General features: G+C 40.2%; 2 protein-coding genes across 3 annotated transcripts in view; one reads left to right on the top strand and one right to left on the bottom strand.

The window, feature by feature from the left end:
• Positions 1-15,074, top strand: part of MDH2 (malate dehydrogenase 2) — a 313,892-nt gene that overhangs the window by 55,640 nt on the left and 243,178 nt on the right. The window lies entirely within an intron of this gene.
• TAF15 (TATA-box binding protein associated factor 15) overlaps positions 3,340-15,074 on the bottom strand; it is a 32,017-nt gene continuing 20,282 nt past the window's right edge. For both annotated transcript variants that reach the window (XM_072136375.1, XM_072136374.1), the window contains exons 8-16: positions 13,085-13,119; positions 8,407-8,439; positions 8,132-8,238; positions 7,893-8,022; positions 7,382-7,483; positions 6,678-6,774; positions 6,510-6,595; positions 5,880-5,973; positions 3,340-3,614 (exon numbers count right to left, since the gene is read on the bottom strand). In XM_072136375.1, coding sequence (XP_071992476.1) covers positions 3,575-3,614; positions 5,880-5,973; positions 6,510-6,595; positions 6,678-6,774; positions 7,382-7,483; positions 7,893-8,022; positions 8,132-8,238; positions 8,407-8,439; positions 13,085-13,119 — 724 coding nt within the window. In that variant the 3' untranslated portion in view covers positions 3,340-3,574. The remainder of the gene's footprint in view (positions 3,615-5,879; positions 5,974-6,509; positions 6,596-6,677; positions 6,775-7,381; positions 7,484-7,892; positions 8,023-8,131; positions 8,239-8,406; positions 8,440-13,084; positions 13,120-15,074) is intronic.

Raw genomic sequence — 15,074 nt, 5'->3', positions numbered from 1 at the left:
TAGAATCAGCCCTGCTAACTTCCAGGACCGTATTCACGATTATAAGGTCCTAGACAGATTGGTCATGGACAGGATTATATTTGTGGCCATTTTATTGACAGGAATGGCAGCTAATGAGGTAAACAACATTTCTAAACTTTATGTATCAATTAAACTGGGCAAAACTATTAATAGATTTACATTTCTAAATACCTAATATCCCTGCCCCCCACACTTATACAAAATCTCTGAAATCAGGGAAATAATGCAGATCTCTCCTGACATCTCCTCCTCCTCCCCCCCCCCCCCCCCCGGGAAATAAGAGTACAACAGACAATATACAGTTCGGAAACAAGTGTACAGACTTGCTGAGAATGAAAACTACATTATTTACTGCCCCCCACTGGTCAATTTAAAATATTCATGAATATGTTGCTAATTTGACATATTAATGACATTTTTACTTTTATGATTATATAATTGATTGTGCACATTAAGGCATCTCTCACTCGCATTACACTTGCAACGCGTGCTGCCCGTATCGCACGGCCCAAACGTTGCAAACCGGAACTGAACTCAGCATGTCAGTTCAGTTTTGGTTTGCAGCGTTTGGGTGGTGTGATCCACTTTTTAAAAATGCACTTTTTTGCCATTTTGAAAAATCTAAAAAAATTCTATAAAAAGTGATCAAAAGGTTACACAGTCCGAAAAATGGTAGCAATGAAAAAGTCATCAAAAGTCGCAAAAAATGACACCAACCAAAGCTCCATATAGCAAAGTATAAAAAACAAAAGTTTAGCGCCAGAATATGGCAAAATCCCCAGAAAAATTGGTTTAAATTTTGAATGTATGAAAACATTAGGAAACCTATACAACTTTAGTATCCCCGTAATTGTACCGACACATAGAATGAAGTAGACATGTCATTTGAGGCGCACACTTAAAGCCGTAAAATCCAAGCCCACAAGAAAACAACGAAAAATGCATTTTTTCCCCATTTTCACTGCATATGGAATTTTTTCCTGCTGCCCAGTGCATGGAATATTAAATACCAATCACTATGAATTGCAATTTGTTACACAAAAAAACAAGCCCTCACAGAGCTCTTATGTGTAAAAAGTTATAGATTTTTAAGGTGGGGAGTGAAAAATGGAAATGCAAAAGCAAAAAAGGGCCAGGTCGTTAAGGGGTTAAAATCATCACATGCACATATTTGGTGTATTATCTGTATTTGTTACTTTCATATCTGCATTTTAGGTCTATTTTTAAACATCCTATTTGATGGAGGAAAGATTTTTGTGGCTTTAGTTTTTTGAGCTAAGAATGGATAAGTTGTTCATCTATATTACCCACTCTGTTGAAATCCACTTTTTTTCCCTCGTTTTTATCACTATATGTATTAAAAAATATGAATTATAGAATTTTGTATAGGCATTCACTGTAAAATCTGCAATTATGATTATATTTATATAATTGATCTTTGTAAGGGAAGCTTGACAAAGGCTTCAGTAGAGGCTTAAACGTTGCGGTGTGGTATGACTAAATCCACTTAATACAGAAAAAGATGCTATATTGAACCTTCCATTAGCATCTGCTGTGTGACTAGGCAGTTGCCCAATGGGAGGGGCTGGAAAGGAGCAGTCCTCCCCCACCCTTGGGAAACATGTGACCTTTTCAAATATATGAATAACTCCCCACACTCGGGATTGGCTGTAGAGGAGCAGTGGGGGTCGCTAAGCCAAGTGATGGGTGTTTTCATATATTTGAAAAGGTCACATGGAGTAGCTGTTCCCCAAGGGTGGGGGGGGGGGACTGCTCCTTTCCAGCCCCTTCCATTTGGCAACTGCCTAGTCACACAGCAGATGCTAATGAAAGGTACAATATAGCATCTTTTTTTTCTGTAAAACCAATTTTTAATACAAAAACACTTTGGCAGCATATGTACTATGCTCTGTGGGGACCGAGGGAGTGCTAAAAATGGGTCTCCTAAAAATGTCAATGTCTCTACAACTAGCCATGTTGCTTTCAGCATAGTTAGAGCTTGAGAAAAATATATCATGCCATTAAAAAGTCATTTTATTGTCTGCTGAAGCATGGTATTCTTCTTGAAGGGTTTCCCCAAGGTCATTGGGCTTCGGGGGCACAGAGAAAGAAGCCTGTACACAGGAACTGAACTCTGCTTTAATGATTGGCTGATGCAAACGCCACCCCTTGATGGAAATCAACTTTATCTTTGTAGATCCATAGGTAGATTGCCTATACAGGCGGTTCCCTACTTAAGAACACTCGACTTACATATGACCCCTAGTTACAAACGGACCACTAGATATTGGTAATTTATTGTACTTTAGTCCTAGGCTACAATGATCAGCTATAACAGTTATCACAGGTGTCTGTAATGAAGCTTTAGTGTTAATCTTGATTCTTATGACAACCCAACATTTTTAAAATCCAGTTGTCACAGAGACCAAAAAAGTCCTGGCTGGGGCTACAATGATAAAATATACAGTTCCGACTTATATACAAATTCAACTTAAAGGGGTTCTCTGGAGGTGGAAAAACATGGCTGCAGTCTTCTAAAAACAGCGCCTCACCTGACCATGGGTAGTGTGTGGTATTGCAACTAAGCTCCATTCATTTCTATACAGCTGAGCTGCAGTACTGGCAGTAAACATGGTCAGGTGCTGTTTTTGGAAGACTGCAGCCATGTTTTTCCACCTCCTGAGACCCTATTTTGTATGTAAACCGGGGGACTGCCGTATCTAACTTTTTCCTATACCTTTTGTACTATTTTCTAGAATGCATTGTATTTGATAGATTTGCAAAATTACCTAGAGAAACTATTCATGGCATGAAGTAGCTTCTGTGAGCTGCTGTGGCTAAAGCTACTCCGCATCCCAAGTAGCCTGCAGAACCACCTCCCATGCTGCTTGTGAACACAAGAACACAGACCGTGGAGTTGAAGTGGCTCCCAGCGTGTTGTGGCTGGATGGAAGTCCTGTGCATGCCGCCATGATTACATGCTGACCCATGAGTATCCCTAAAATGTGGTCGGTCTTGCTGAACGTGGGGGTCTTGTTGCTTCCTGAACGGAGCAGGTGCACATGCCCGTTCTGCTCCATTCATCTCTATGGCGCTGATGGAGATTGCCGTGTTACAGTTAACAAACACACACTTGGTACCACCAAGTTTTTCCTCTGTATATTGTTTATGTTGTTTGATAGAAAGCAATAAAATTGTTATTTTTTAAATTATATTTAGTTTCAACTTATAAAAGCAAACCTACTCTCCAAAATCACCATATTGAGCCACTAACTTCAGTTCAGAGTAAATAACGTTAAAAAAAAAAAACAAAGCAGATAAAAAGAAGTCATTTTATTGTATTACAAAAACATTTGGCAATATTTCATATTTTAGTTTGTCGAATTGAGGAAATCAGGACAAAGCTCTGTAATTTTACGGATTTCAGGGAAAAAAAATACCTCACATTTCTGGGGAGAAAAAAAAAAAAAAGAAAAAACAAAAAACAAAACCATGTAACTTAATTCTATGCAATCCGGTGCCATGTTAAGCAGTAAACTAGAAAGAAACTCATCTAATAAGGCCTGTTGCGTTGGTCATTTCTAAAGTCATTCCTGGAACGAGAACAGAAAAGTAATTGATTAAACGTAAAGCTCAGGGAACCCACCATTACAAGGAAAATAAATAATTTTTCAAGCAAACAGAGATTGCAGAAATAAGTCTAACTATAATAAAGTCTGTATTTTGGCATAATGATTTCTGATACTTAAGCTCAGCTCAAGGACCAAATTGCAATTTTAACGGCCACAGGCAATTTATGGGATTTCTGTACTGCAATTCCTTTTAGCTTTACACTGCAGCTCTGCTAGTTGAGACTGGTTCCTGAACAGAAGTTTACACTCGCCAGGAAGCCAATATAAGGATCAATTACTGTACCACCTTAAAGACACGGCCAAAAATGGCCTTCAGGAGACAGACTATTACTTTTTTATTGCTCAAATTCCAAAAAATATAACTTTTTTTTCTGACATGGGCATATAAGGGCTTGTTTTTTGTGAGAAGATTTGCATTTTCCTATGGGTTTGTATTTATGGTAAAAATAGCATGATGATTCAAATTTATTAACTCTTCCCTGCAACCATACAGAATAAAACAGCTGTTTTGCTGCTTGTTTTATATTTAAACATTTACTCAGGTCACCATACAGTATAACAAACATGATAATTATTCTCTAGGTTAGTACAGTTGAGATAAACATGTACAGGTTCTCTTATATTTTACTACTTCTGCAAATAAAAATGCCTTTTTATGGAAACTGCTTTTTCCTAAGTGTCGCCATATTCTAAGAGCTATAACTATTCCTCAATAAAAAGAGGGTTATTAGGGTACTAGGCCTATTATAGTACCGTATATACTCGAGTATAAGCCGACTCGAGTATAAGCCGAGACCCCTCATTTTACCACCAAAAACTGGGAAAACCTATTGACTCGAGTATAAGCCGAGGGTGTGGTATACAGCCTGCCCCCGTGTGGTATGCAGCCTGCCCCCGTGTGGTATACAGCCTGCCCCCTGCCAAGCGAATAAAAAAAACGTAATACTCACCCTCCGGTGTCCCGATCTTCAGCGCGAGGCTCCCAATCCTCGGCGCGGTACCAGGCGGCGGCGATGGTGGCTCCTCTTCTCTCTTCTGTAGCCGGCAGATCACGTCCATGTGATCTCCCGGCGGGCGTGCACTAGGATACCGCGGTGTCGCAGCTGATGACGTCATCAGCCGCGACACCGCTGCATCTTATTGTGCGCCCGCCGGCAGATCACATGGACGCGATCTGCCGGCTACAGGAGAGAGAAAAGGACCCGCCGCCGTCTGGTACCGCGCCGAGGATCGGGAGCCTCACGCTGAAGATCGGGACACCGGAGGGTGAGTATTACGTTTTTAATTTTTTTCTTGACTCGTGTATAAGCCGAAGTGAAGTTTTTCAGCACATTTTTTGTGCTGAAAAAAATCGGCTTATACACGAGTATATACGGTACATCTGACCTTTTGATATAACATGCTTTTGGGAGGTAGGAAGCACAAAAATTGCAATTTTAAGTTTTTTATTCTTTAGACACCTGACAATACAGGTATAATAATGTAATAGATGCTTGGACAAGGTCGCTACGGGCTTGACAATACCAATTTTGTGTTTAGGTAAGTTTAGGTAATTTTAATTATTTTATATACAAGTGTATATAGGGAAATGGGAGGGTTTTTTTTACTTTTATTTATGTATTTTTTTTTTTTTTAAACTTTATTTGAATCTTTTACTGTCCCACTAGGGAACTTACACTGGGGAAACCATAATCACCTATACAGAAGTACTGCAATTTATTGTGCTTGTCAGTGTTTTACCGACATTTTGCCTATGAGATCCAGTCTTGCACTGGATCTCATAGGCCACTGCACATAGCAGACACAGAAGTCTTTGTCAGACCTCTGGCTGCCATGGCAATCCCCTGGCACACCTCAATTATGCTGCGAGGGGCCGGGGGAGTGACAGAGGAAACCCTCTTCCCTCCATCTCTCTTCTTCGCTGCCACGTTCGCAGTCAAACGCGGCAGCGAAGGAGTTAAACTGCCCAGCACGGAGCAATCTCCATGTCAGGCATACGCAGCAGGGTCCAGGCTGTATGTAGCAGCCGATCTCCTGCTGTGGATCCATCAACAGAATTAAAATGTTAAGACATTTGTTTTTGGTACATCTGATTAAAAAATAAAAAAAAAGAAAAAGAAAAAAGTTCATTTGACTGAAGTTCATCTTGAGTGTTTGTAGAGACTATTGTTTACATGCTTATTTTACATGATAGCAGATAGAAAAATATATTAGTTTAAAAATTACCTGCCACCCATCTTTCCTCCATAACCTCCTCTGTCACCACCTCTTCCACGTCCTCGATAGCCTCTGTCACCACCATAGCCACCTCTTCCACGATCTTGGATAAAAAAAAATAAAATAAAAAAAATTACACACATACATGTATATTTTTTATATTTATTTCTTAAGTATGCCTGCCGGAATTAAATTCAAGAAAGGGATCTTTCTGAAAAGTAAAGTAATGGTGAAATTTGAGAAGATTTTGGGAGAATGGAAAGAGACTATCATATAAACTGGTAATGTTAAGAAGAATAAATGTCAGTGATCTTTTCAACTTGGTTATAAATGAAGTCCAGAGAGGGTGCTATGATGGATCACCGTGATCTTATGTCATTAAGATATGTCCTGATTATGTTGTCTTACTATGCGGACATTTTGCAGGTTTTTAGTACGTTTTATTGAATTTTTTAAATTAAAAATTGCGAATAATTGGTAAATAAAGGCTAATGACTGGCCCAGTCTCCATATAAGTGGTAACATTAGTTCCACTGATTTCTGAAGTTTGTGGAAAGGTTAGATAAGCTGCTCTCTTGCCAATCTAAAAACAAAAGGGGTCAACGTTATTTAGCTTCCTATAAAAAGAAGGAAACAAACCTCCACTTTGCCTAGAATCCTCTGGTCTGGGTTCACTGCACTGGTTACAAGAATCCCTTCTGGCAAAGTTCACATTTCCACAAGAACTATAATAACCGAGACAATGTAGACGTTAAATATGCAAATTTTAAACATGATTATTTTTTTTAAATAATTGAAAAGGCTTACGGATTGGGGCACAACCAGTCGCCACCTTGAGGACCACCACTACCCCCTCTGAAAGAACCGCGGCCCCCACCAAAGCCGCCGCCACCGCCCCTGTGACCTAAGAAAATAATTTAAGATAAGAGATTAGCAAGAAAACATTTGGGACAAATTAACTTGTAAACTTTTAGAGGAGATTTGTTTGCAATATTTTCAACTTTTATCAACTTGATAGGGTTGCATGGCAAAGTGCATAAACTACTACTGCACGATGACACCCAGTTAAAGGTAAAAAATAGGCGGCAATTAGATCTATCTGTAGCTTGAATTTGAAATTGTCTTTAGCTGCCTGTATCTCCGGTTTTGTAGCTCATAAAGCAATAAGCCTGATGTAGCATAAAAACATGAGATAGATGATAGAACAGAAAACTAAAGTGAAAATGAGAAGAGGCAGATTTGCCTGACTTGGAGGGGGGGGGGGGGGAGCGATTTCATTTCCAGGTAAATGGGTAAGATTTCACATAAAACAGGAAATGATAGAAAGGACATATGATCCCTTAACTAAAGGGAGCTGGTTGTTTAATGGGGTAAAATCTGGTGGCAGGTTCTCTAAGTCATAGAACAGGAAGGGGCAAGTGAAGGGGGGGGGGGGGGTGGAAACAAATGGGGGAAAAAAAAACAAAAAAAAAAACACATTTGCTTTAAAGATTTCGAACTCTATTACTCACCACCTCCTCGCCTACCACCACCGCCTCCTCCTCCACCTCTCATAAACTCAGGACGCCGTGTAGCAAAGGATACTTTGATAACATTACCCATAAATTCTTTTCCTGTGTAAAAAGTACAGAAAGCTACCTTAGGGCTAGTTCACATCTGTTTCAGTAATTTCCTTCACTTATTTTACGCCAAAACCAGGAGTGGTTTAAAAACCAGAACCGGTGCAGCTACTTACAGAGATAACTGTTCTGTGAGGGCTCGTCAGGTGAGCACACTTATTTTTCCTACAGGCACATTGGGGGCAGGGGCTGACAGGCTATACACTATAGGGGACTTTAAGGGGGGGCTGTGACCAATGCATTTTCCACCCTTGGCTTATACTCAAGTTTTTCTAGTGTGTTAAAATTAGGGGTTTTGGCTTATACTCGAGTATATATGGTAACTGAAATCCTAATGGAGCTGTGAAATGACAAAGCAGTCTGCAAGAAGCAGATGTAATGTACTTGTTGGAACAAATCTTACCATCAAACCATTCAATAGCTGCTTTGGCTGAAGGAGGATCATCAAAAGAAACAGTTGCTTCTCCTTTAGATTTGCCAGTTTCCTTGTCAGTATAAAGATTTATCATAGGCTTTCCAGTCTTCTTATTAATCTGCAAAAATAGTAAGTAGACTGATCTTGCTGATATCTACTAATGCGATAAAGCATTAGTAATGGAAAAGCCCTTGAAAAGGCTCCCATTTTGCAACAGCATAATGTACCTTTATGATGCCAATCTGTTTGAAGAAGTCACCCACTTGATCAGGAGATACATCTTCACCAAGTCCTTGCACAAATATTGTGTTATTGTCAGAATTGTCCTGATCATCTATAAAATGAAAGTTGAGCTAATAACTGTAAATAAATAATTAGCTTGTGTGTGTGTGTGTGTGTGTGTGTGTGTGTGTGTGTGTGTGTGTGTGTGTGTGTGTGTGTGTGTGTGTGTGTGTGTGTGTGTGTGTGTGTGTGTGTGTGTGTGTGTGTAACAGTATCTTACCTGACTCAGGTTTATTACCATAATCTCTAGATCCTGAAAAAGTACAAAACAAAGTATTGGGAACATTTTAAAGCAAAGATAAGTGCAACAATGAAAAACTTAATATAAAGTTATAACTAAAAACAAAAACTAGGACTAAAATCAACCTAAAGCTTTAGCCTAGGCCTGAACACGGAACAAATTATTTCTGACAAGCTAACCTGCCTACCATTATAACTGCAGTTCAATGGTTGTGCAGGGGAAAAAGAAAAAAAAAAATCTTTGGGAGAACCCATTAGTTTTTACATCCACACCATCTACGTAGAGGAGCGGAAGCTAACCTCACGTTCTGGTGCGCCCCACGCGATCTGGACATATTGTAGGATTGACTGTTGCACAGCCAATCTGGCATTTAAACTGTCCTAGCAACATGACTGATGGGGTGTTGGATCTGTTAATCTCTACATAATCAACATATAAAGAACTTTCTAAAGTTGACAGCCTTTTTACCCAAGTAGTGAAGCGGTATGTTACTAAGCTGCAAGTTACTGAGCATTTCTCTTCAACCCATCCCCATTTATTCCTAATGGAAATGGACACCTCTGGCATCACTTAGTGTCCTCTTAATATATGACAAGTCCCTTACTGCAGTCAAAACTATTGCACATTGAACTCATTTCAATGCATTTTCTGTCTGTACATGCATTTTCTGTCTGTGCAGACCTGCTGTACTGTAGTGCATTTATGAAGACAGACTTTCAGGGCTTAGCACAAATGTTCAGTGGGACAGCAACAACAACTCTACACAATACCTTTTTAACCCCTTAAGGACGCAGGGTTTTTCGGCCGATTTCTCGCTCTCCAACTTCAAAAATCCATAACTTTTTCATTTTTCCGTGTACAGAGCTGTGTGAGGGCTTATTTTGTGCGTAACAAATTTTACTTTCCCGTGATGTTATTTATTTTAACATGCCGTGTACTGCGTAGCTGAAAAAAAATTCCAAATGTGGAAAAATTGAAAAAAAACGTCACGTGCGTCACGTTCTTGTGGGCTCAGTTTTTACGACTTTCACTCTTCGCTCCAAATAACATGCCTACTTTATTCTTTGGTTCGGTGCGATCGCGGTGATACCAAATTTATATAGGTTTTATTGTGTTTTAATACATTTTCAAAAATTAAACGAATGTGTACAAAAAAGAAAAAAAATTTTTTGCCATCTTCTGACGCTAATAACTTTTTCATACTTTGGCACACGGAGATGTGTGAGGTGTCATTTTTTGCGAAATGAGGCGACGTTTTCATTGCTTCCATTTTGAGGTCTGTGCGATATTTTGATCATTTTTTATTTCAATTTTTATGTTATGTAAAAAGGTGTAAAAGTCGCATTTCGGACATTTGGGCGCCATTTCCCGCCTCAGAGGTCACCGCCGGCCGTAACCGTTTTTATATTTTGATAGATCGGGCATTTTGGGACGCGGCGATACCTAATATGTTTGTGATTTTTACTGTTTATTATGTTTTATATCCGTTCTAGGGAAAGGGGGGTGATTTGAACTTTTAATATTTTATTAATTTTTTTTATTTTTTAAACTTTTTTTTTTCTTTTTTTTTTCACTATCTTTTAGACCATCTAGGGTACATTAACCCTAGATGGTCAGATCGCTGCTACCATATACTGCAATACTTCTGTATTGCAATATATGGCATTTTTGCAGCACATTCATTACAATGAGCCACTGGCTCATTGTAACGAATCTGCAGCTGCCAGATAGCCTCGTGTCAAAAGAAGACACGAGGCTACCATGGCAACCGATCGCCGCCCCCCGATGACGTTCGGGGGCGTGGCGATCGAAAAAAAGATGGCGGCGCCCACGCGCCGCCGTCTTTTAAATGCCGCCGGCGACTTTGCCGGCGGCAACGGGGGGGTTAATAGCCGCGATCGGTGCTAGCACCGACCGCGGTTATTAGCGGTGGGGGTTTTATGCATTTTGCAAAAACCCCCACCTTTGTATGAAGAGGACTCAGCCCGTGAGCCCTCTTCATACATCCCTTATACCTCTGCGCCGTAGAGCTACGGCGCAGAGCGTTAAGGGGTTAAGCTCAGTCAGAGCTTACTATGGTCCTGCAACCCATTTCACTTGTTAAGCCATGGATAAAGTGGTTTGTCAAATGTTATGACCATATCCGCCGCTAGATTAAATCTTACAGGACAGCCTGTTACACTGTTCTGCCACTCACTACCACCTAGCTCTATCCATTTGAACCCTAGTACTGCAGTTGCCTTAGGACCTATGAATGACCTTTGTGTGCACAATGTATTAAAATTCTGCCTCGCTCAAAAGGGGAGCAGCTTGTGGGATATTAGCTGCCGTGCATGGAGTGGACAAAAAGCGTTATTTGCTAGGGCTGTTACAGGGTTTGGAGTGGTTGTGTGCCCTCTGTGCACAAGAAAACATGTCAGACAGCGTGGCAAACTAATTTTCCATTTGTTCCTATCGCCTAAAGTTTAGGGGTCTGGTTCAGGCCTTGAATAAGTTTTGACCCAGGCCAATGGAAAGTAAAACAACAGTAGTTGCGTCCTCAAGTACTATAGCATGGTGTGACTCCAGCAAGGCAAGGCAACAAAAAAAAAAACTTATGATAGGTTCCCAGTAATGTCCTAAAATAAAACAGATTACATAATAAAAAAGGTTTAGGGAATCTTAATCTATCCTCAAATAAAAGAAACCATGGCAAAATATTTATATATCCTTTGGAAATTGACAGAATCCCTTTGCAAACTGTTTTATGAAGAGGACTTCACAACTTATTGAGGCTACTTTTATACTGTATTCCACCCATACATTTAAACACATGGATCCGTATAGGCCATTAATTGCCATTAGGGAAGGCAATTATCAGCGTCATTTCATCATTTTTTGCCAAACTAGGAGTAGAGACTACACAGAGAAGTAAAGTTGAAAGATGTGCACTTGTCCTGGGTAGTCTCTACTACTGGTTTTAGTTCACAAAAACGAATGCAAAAAAACAAAACAAAAAAAACCTGAAGAAATAACAGATGCAAACTGACCGATCAAGGCATAGAGAGAGAGATCTCACAACTGATCTGAATGTTGGATCTGTAATCCCCAGTTTTAAAAACAAAGCATAGCTTTACCCATCACATCTATGCAAAGTAAAGGTTTAAAGCTGTATAAAACTTGTGACACTCCACAGCTACAAAACAGAAAAAAATTGGCCCCATTTTATGGAGCTCTTGCATTGGCGGCTTTAAGCTTTTAAACTTGCTGCTGATCTACCAGGGATGTTCCAGGTGCATATGTTGAAGTGCAAGCGGGATTCAGTTTATACGTAGCCCAATAATATCAGTTTGCTGCATATACAAAGTGTAAATACCACTGACACCCGTATATCCAGAAGACACTTAACTCACAAAAAGTTCAACTGTAAAAAATTGTTAATTTTAATTTTCATACTATGCACATAGTATTAGTGTAAATTGAATGGTTTGACCAATAATTCAAATCATAACACATAATTGGAGATTTAAGAAGAGACTTGGGTATGAAAAGCCATAAAAGTATTCTGCCCCAGTGGATGTGAGGGTGGTGTGACAAGCTCTATGTGGTTCAGAGCTTATATTAGGAAGCATCTGTTATTTCAATGAGTTAGACAAACCACCACCACCGTTTCATTCCTGTATAGAATACTGCAGGATGTTTTTCCTCTTATTGCAATAACCAAGTAGTTAAAGGATATCTAGCTTCAGTTTTACTTATGGTAGATGTGTCCCACTAACCAGCACCTGAGGAACTATGCTCCTCAGGACTTCTTTGATTATAATTACAGGCAGTCCCCTGGTTACGTACAATATAGGTTCCTTGGCTTTGTACTCAAGTTGAATTTGTATGCAAGTCGGAACTGTATATTTTATCATTGATGCTCCAGACAAAATTTCTCAGTGACGATTGGATTTTCAACATTTTTTGCTGTAATGGGAAGAAGGATTGTTAATAAACCATCATTACAGACACCCTACAGCTGATCATTGCAGCCTAGGAGGACAGTAAAGCTTCCAACTTAAGAGCTTCACCAGAGGTCAGAGTGGGCAGAGGGGTCCGTCTAAGTTGGGCGTCCTTAAGTAGGGGACCGCCTGTATATTATAATTATAACTCAAACGCAGAGATAACGGCAATATAGAATTATAAAAATTAAGCTAAACAGTCTTGGGCACTCCGGCTAAATCACAGGAGCGCCTCATCTTTTAATGTATTTACTCCCTCATTACCACACAAGTCCCGTCCATTACCTGTTCCACGCAATGTGGACAGGAAGACTTGGATCGTAAGGGGCTAAATCGCAGCATAACGTGTTATAATAAGTCCTGGGGAAAAAAGTTCCTCAGGAACTGGTCAGCAGGACCTGCTAGTAAAAATGATGATAAATGTCCTTTAAGGGAACTTGCTTTAAGCGGCAAATAATCCAGTAGGGGACTTTAAGAAAGCAAAGTAGTGAAAAAAACGTTCAGGGCCTGGAGTGTTACCTTCATAGTCCTTACCCTAGAAGCAGTGAGCACCACTTGCCTTTTGAATGCATCTTTGCAGATATATGACAGCATTTATTACTGGCCTGAAACAAGCCGAGTCCTGTTCAATGCAACAGGAATTCCACTCGAAGGATCTATTTTCTGGCACTTACCACCAAAATTTTTGAAGGCACCTCGGTCGCCACCGCTGCGGAGGAAAAAGTGGAGACATGATTTTTTTTGCCCCCCTTTATCATTAAGGGCTGCTGAACTCAAAAACCCAAAGAAGCTGTCAAGCTCAGAGTAGCTTTTCTCTTAATAACGAACATTATTGAAAAACAGATTTTATACCTTTTTTACATTTTTAAAGGGAACCTATGACCTGACAAATGCAGTCTATCTTCAGGCGGCACGTGATTCAGCAGGAAGAACTGAACAGACTAGGTATAGTAGGATATCCAGAAGTACTTAAAATCTTCATTTAACCTCTGAACGCAAGAATAATTGACCCTGTACACTACAATATCAATTACATGCAGCCTGCAGATAGAGCTGCCTGTACCACAAATCGTTCAATTGGAAGAGTAGAGGGAAAACTGTACAATCTGAGCTGCAAAAGTGCAGAAGGTGGATATTCTTATAGTTACCAAACACTCAGACACAGATTATAAGGGTGGGTACAGACATCCATATTCCCAAGCTGAACACTTTTGCTGGTCAGACTAACAAGCCCGATTTAAACATTGTGGAATATATCTAAGTGCATAACCATATTCCATATGTTACTGTATGATGAAGCAGTGAATTAGTCTGCAGTAAATAAAGTCTAAAACTATGCAACTGCACATCACCACCAGATGTTACCCCATTAAACTACTAGCACCCAAAGGTAGGGTATCAGTTGTCCACTCAAGAATTTTATGTAAAACCGCCCCTTCAAAGTCTAGATGCAAATGAGCAAAGAGCAGTCATTTTGCCAGAGATGCATCAAGTTAAAGGCTGCACAGGGCCTTCAGACTCCATAGTGTGTAGCACCCAGGCAATCTTTCATATCATCAGGATTGTTGCTGTATTTCTTCCCAGACAACAGTTGAAATCTAAGTCAGGCCTAATCTGGATTATATTTCATTCCAGCGCACTATAATTGGACTGATACTGTGCACCAGATGGATTATCCTCGCGTTAGTCCATGAGAAAAGTCAGAGCTAACTGGCTTCATTGGAACAACTTTCACATAAGTTTTCTAACATGTAAGCTAGCCACAGTTGAAAACATACAGAAATTTCTATACATATATAGAAAATATATATTTTTGCATATTTTAAAAAAGGGCAATAGGCCCAAGACGCATTATGAATAGAACTACTAGTAAAAACAAAAACACAGATTTGAAAAAACAAAGACTTAGATATGTCCAGTGCTCCGGGCTGCTAACTACGCACGCTGGGAAAATGGGAGGGAGTTGACGTCAAAGGAGAGGCCTGAATTGAGTCCCCTCGCAGCATGGGAAAGGTAGGTGCAGGGGCCTGTATAATTAGCAGTCTGGAGCGCAGGACAGCGTGTCGCTCCGTTGTGGTAATTATACTTTTTTTTTCCTAGGCGACCGTGGCGTGTCAAGACTAGTGAAGGACAGAGTAGAAAAAAAAAAACCGTGGCACTTACCGGTCGGATGAAATTAGAAAAGAGCTTTATTGTTCCATGATGCAGTGCGGGAGGACGCCGAACACGCCAGGCAACGGACCGTTTCACCAACTATGCGCTTTCTCAAGCCTAAGACCTAGGCTTGGGAAAGGGCATAGTTGCGTGAAACGGCCTGTTGCCTGCTGTGTTCAGCATCCTCCCCGCACTGCATCGTGGAACAATAAAGCTCTTTTCCTATTTCATCTGACCGGTAAGTGCCACTGCTTTTTTCTACTCATGTGCGTTTGGTTACTCTGGTTGAGAGTTGAGCACCACCGGGGATTGCTTATTGTTTGCCATTGCTGCCACGCTTCCCGATGCCATTGTTTGGGTCCAAAGAGATTGATGTGTAGTGACTTTGCGGTGCCTCAGCGATTTTCTATATTGATTTCCTTTAATTATTTTTAACCTATCCAAGTTTGGAAGAATCCCGCAAGTGCCGGCAAGCCTCTCTTTCTCAGTATTGAGTTTTCTCCTGCCGAA

The sequence above is a fragment of the Engystomops pustulosus genome, chromosome 2 (assembly GCF_040894005.1).
Source record: "Engystomops pustulosus chromosome 2, aEngPut4.maternal, whole genome shotgun sequence".
Lineage (NCBI taxonomy): Eukaryota > Metazoa > Chordata > Amphibia > Anura > Leptodactylidae > Engystomops > Engystomops pustulosus.
Note: the sequence above shows the minus strand (reverse complement) of the source record. Positions and strands in the feature narration are given on the sequence as shown.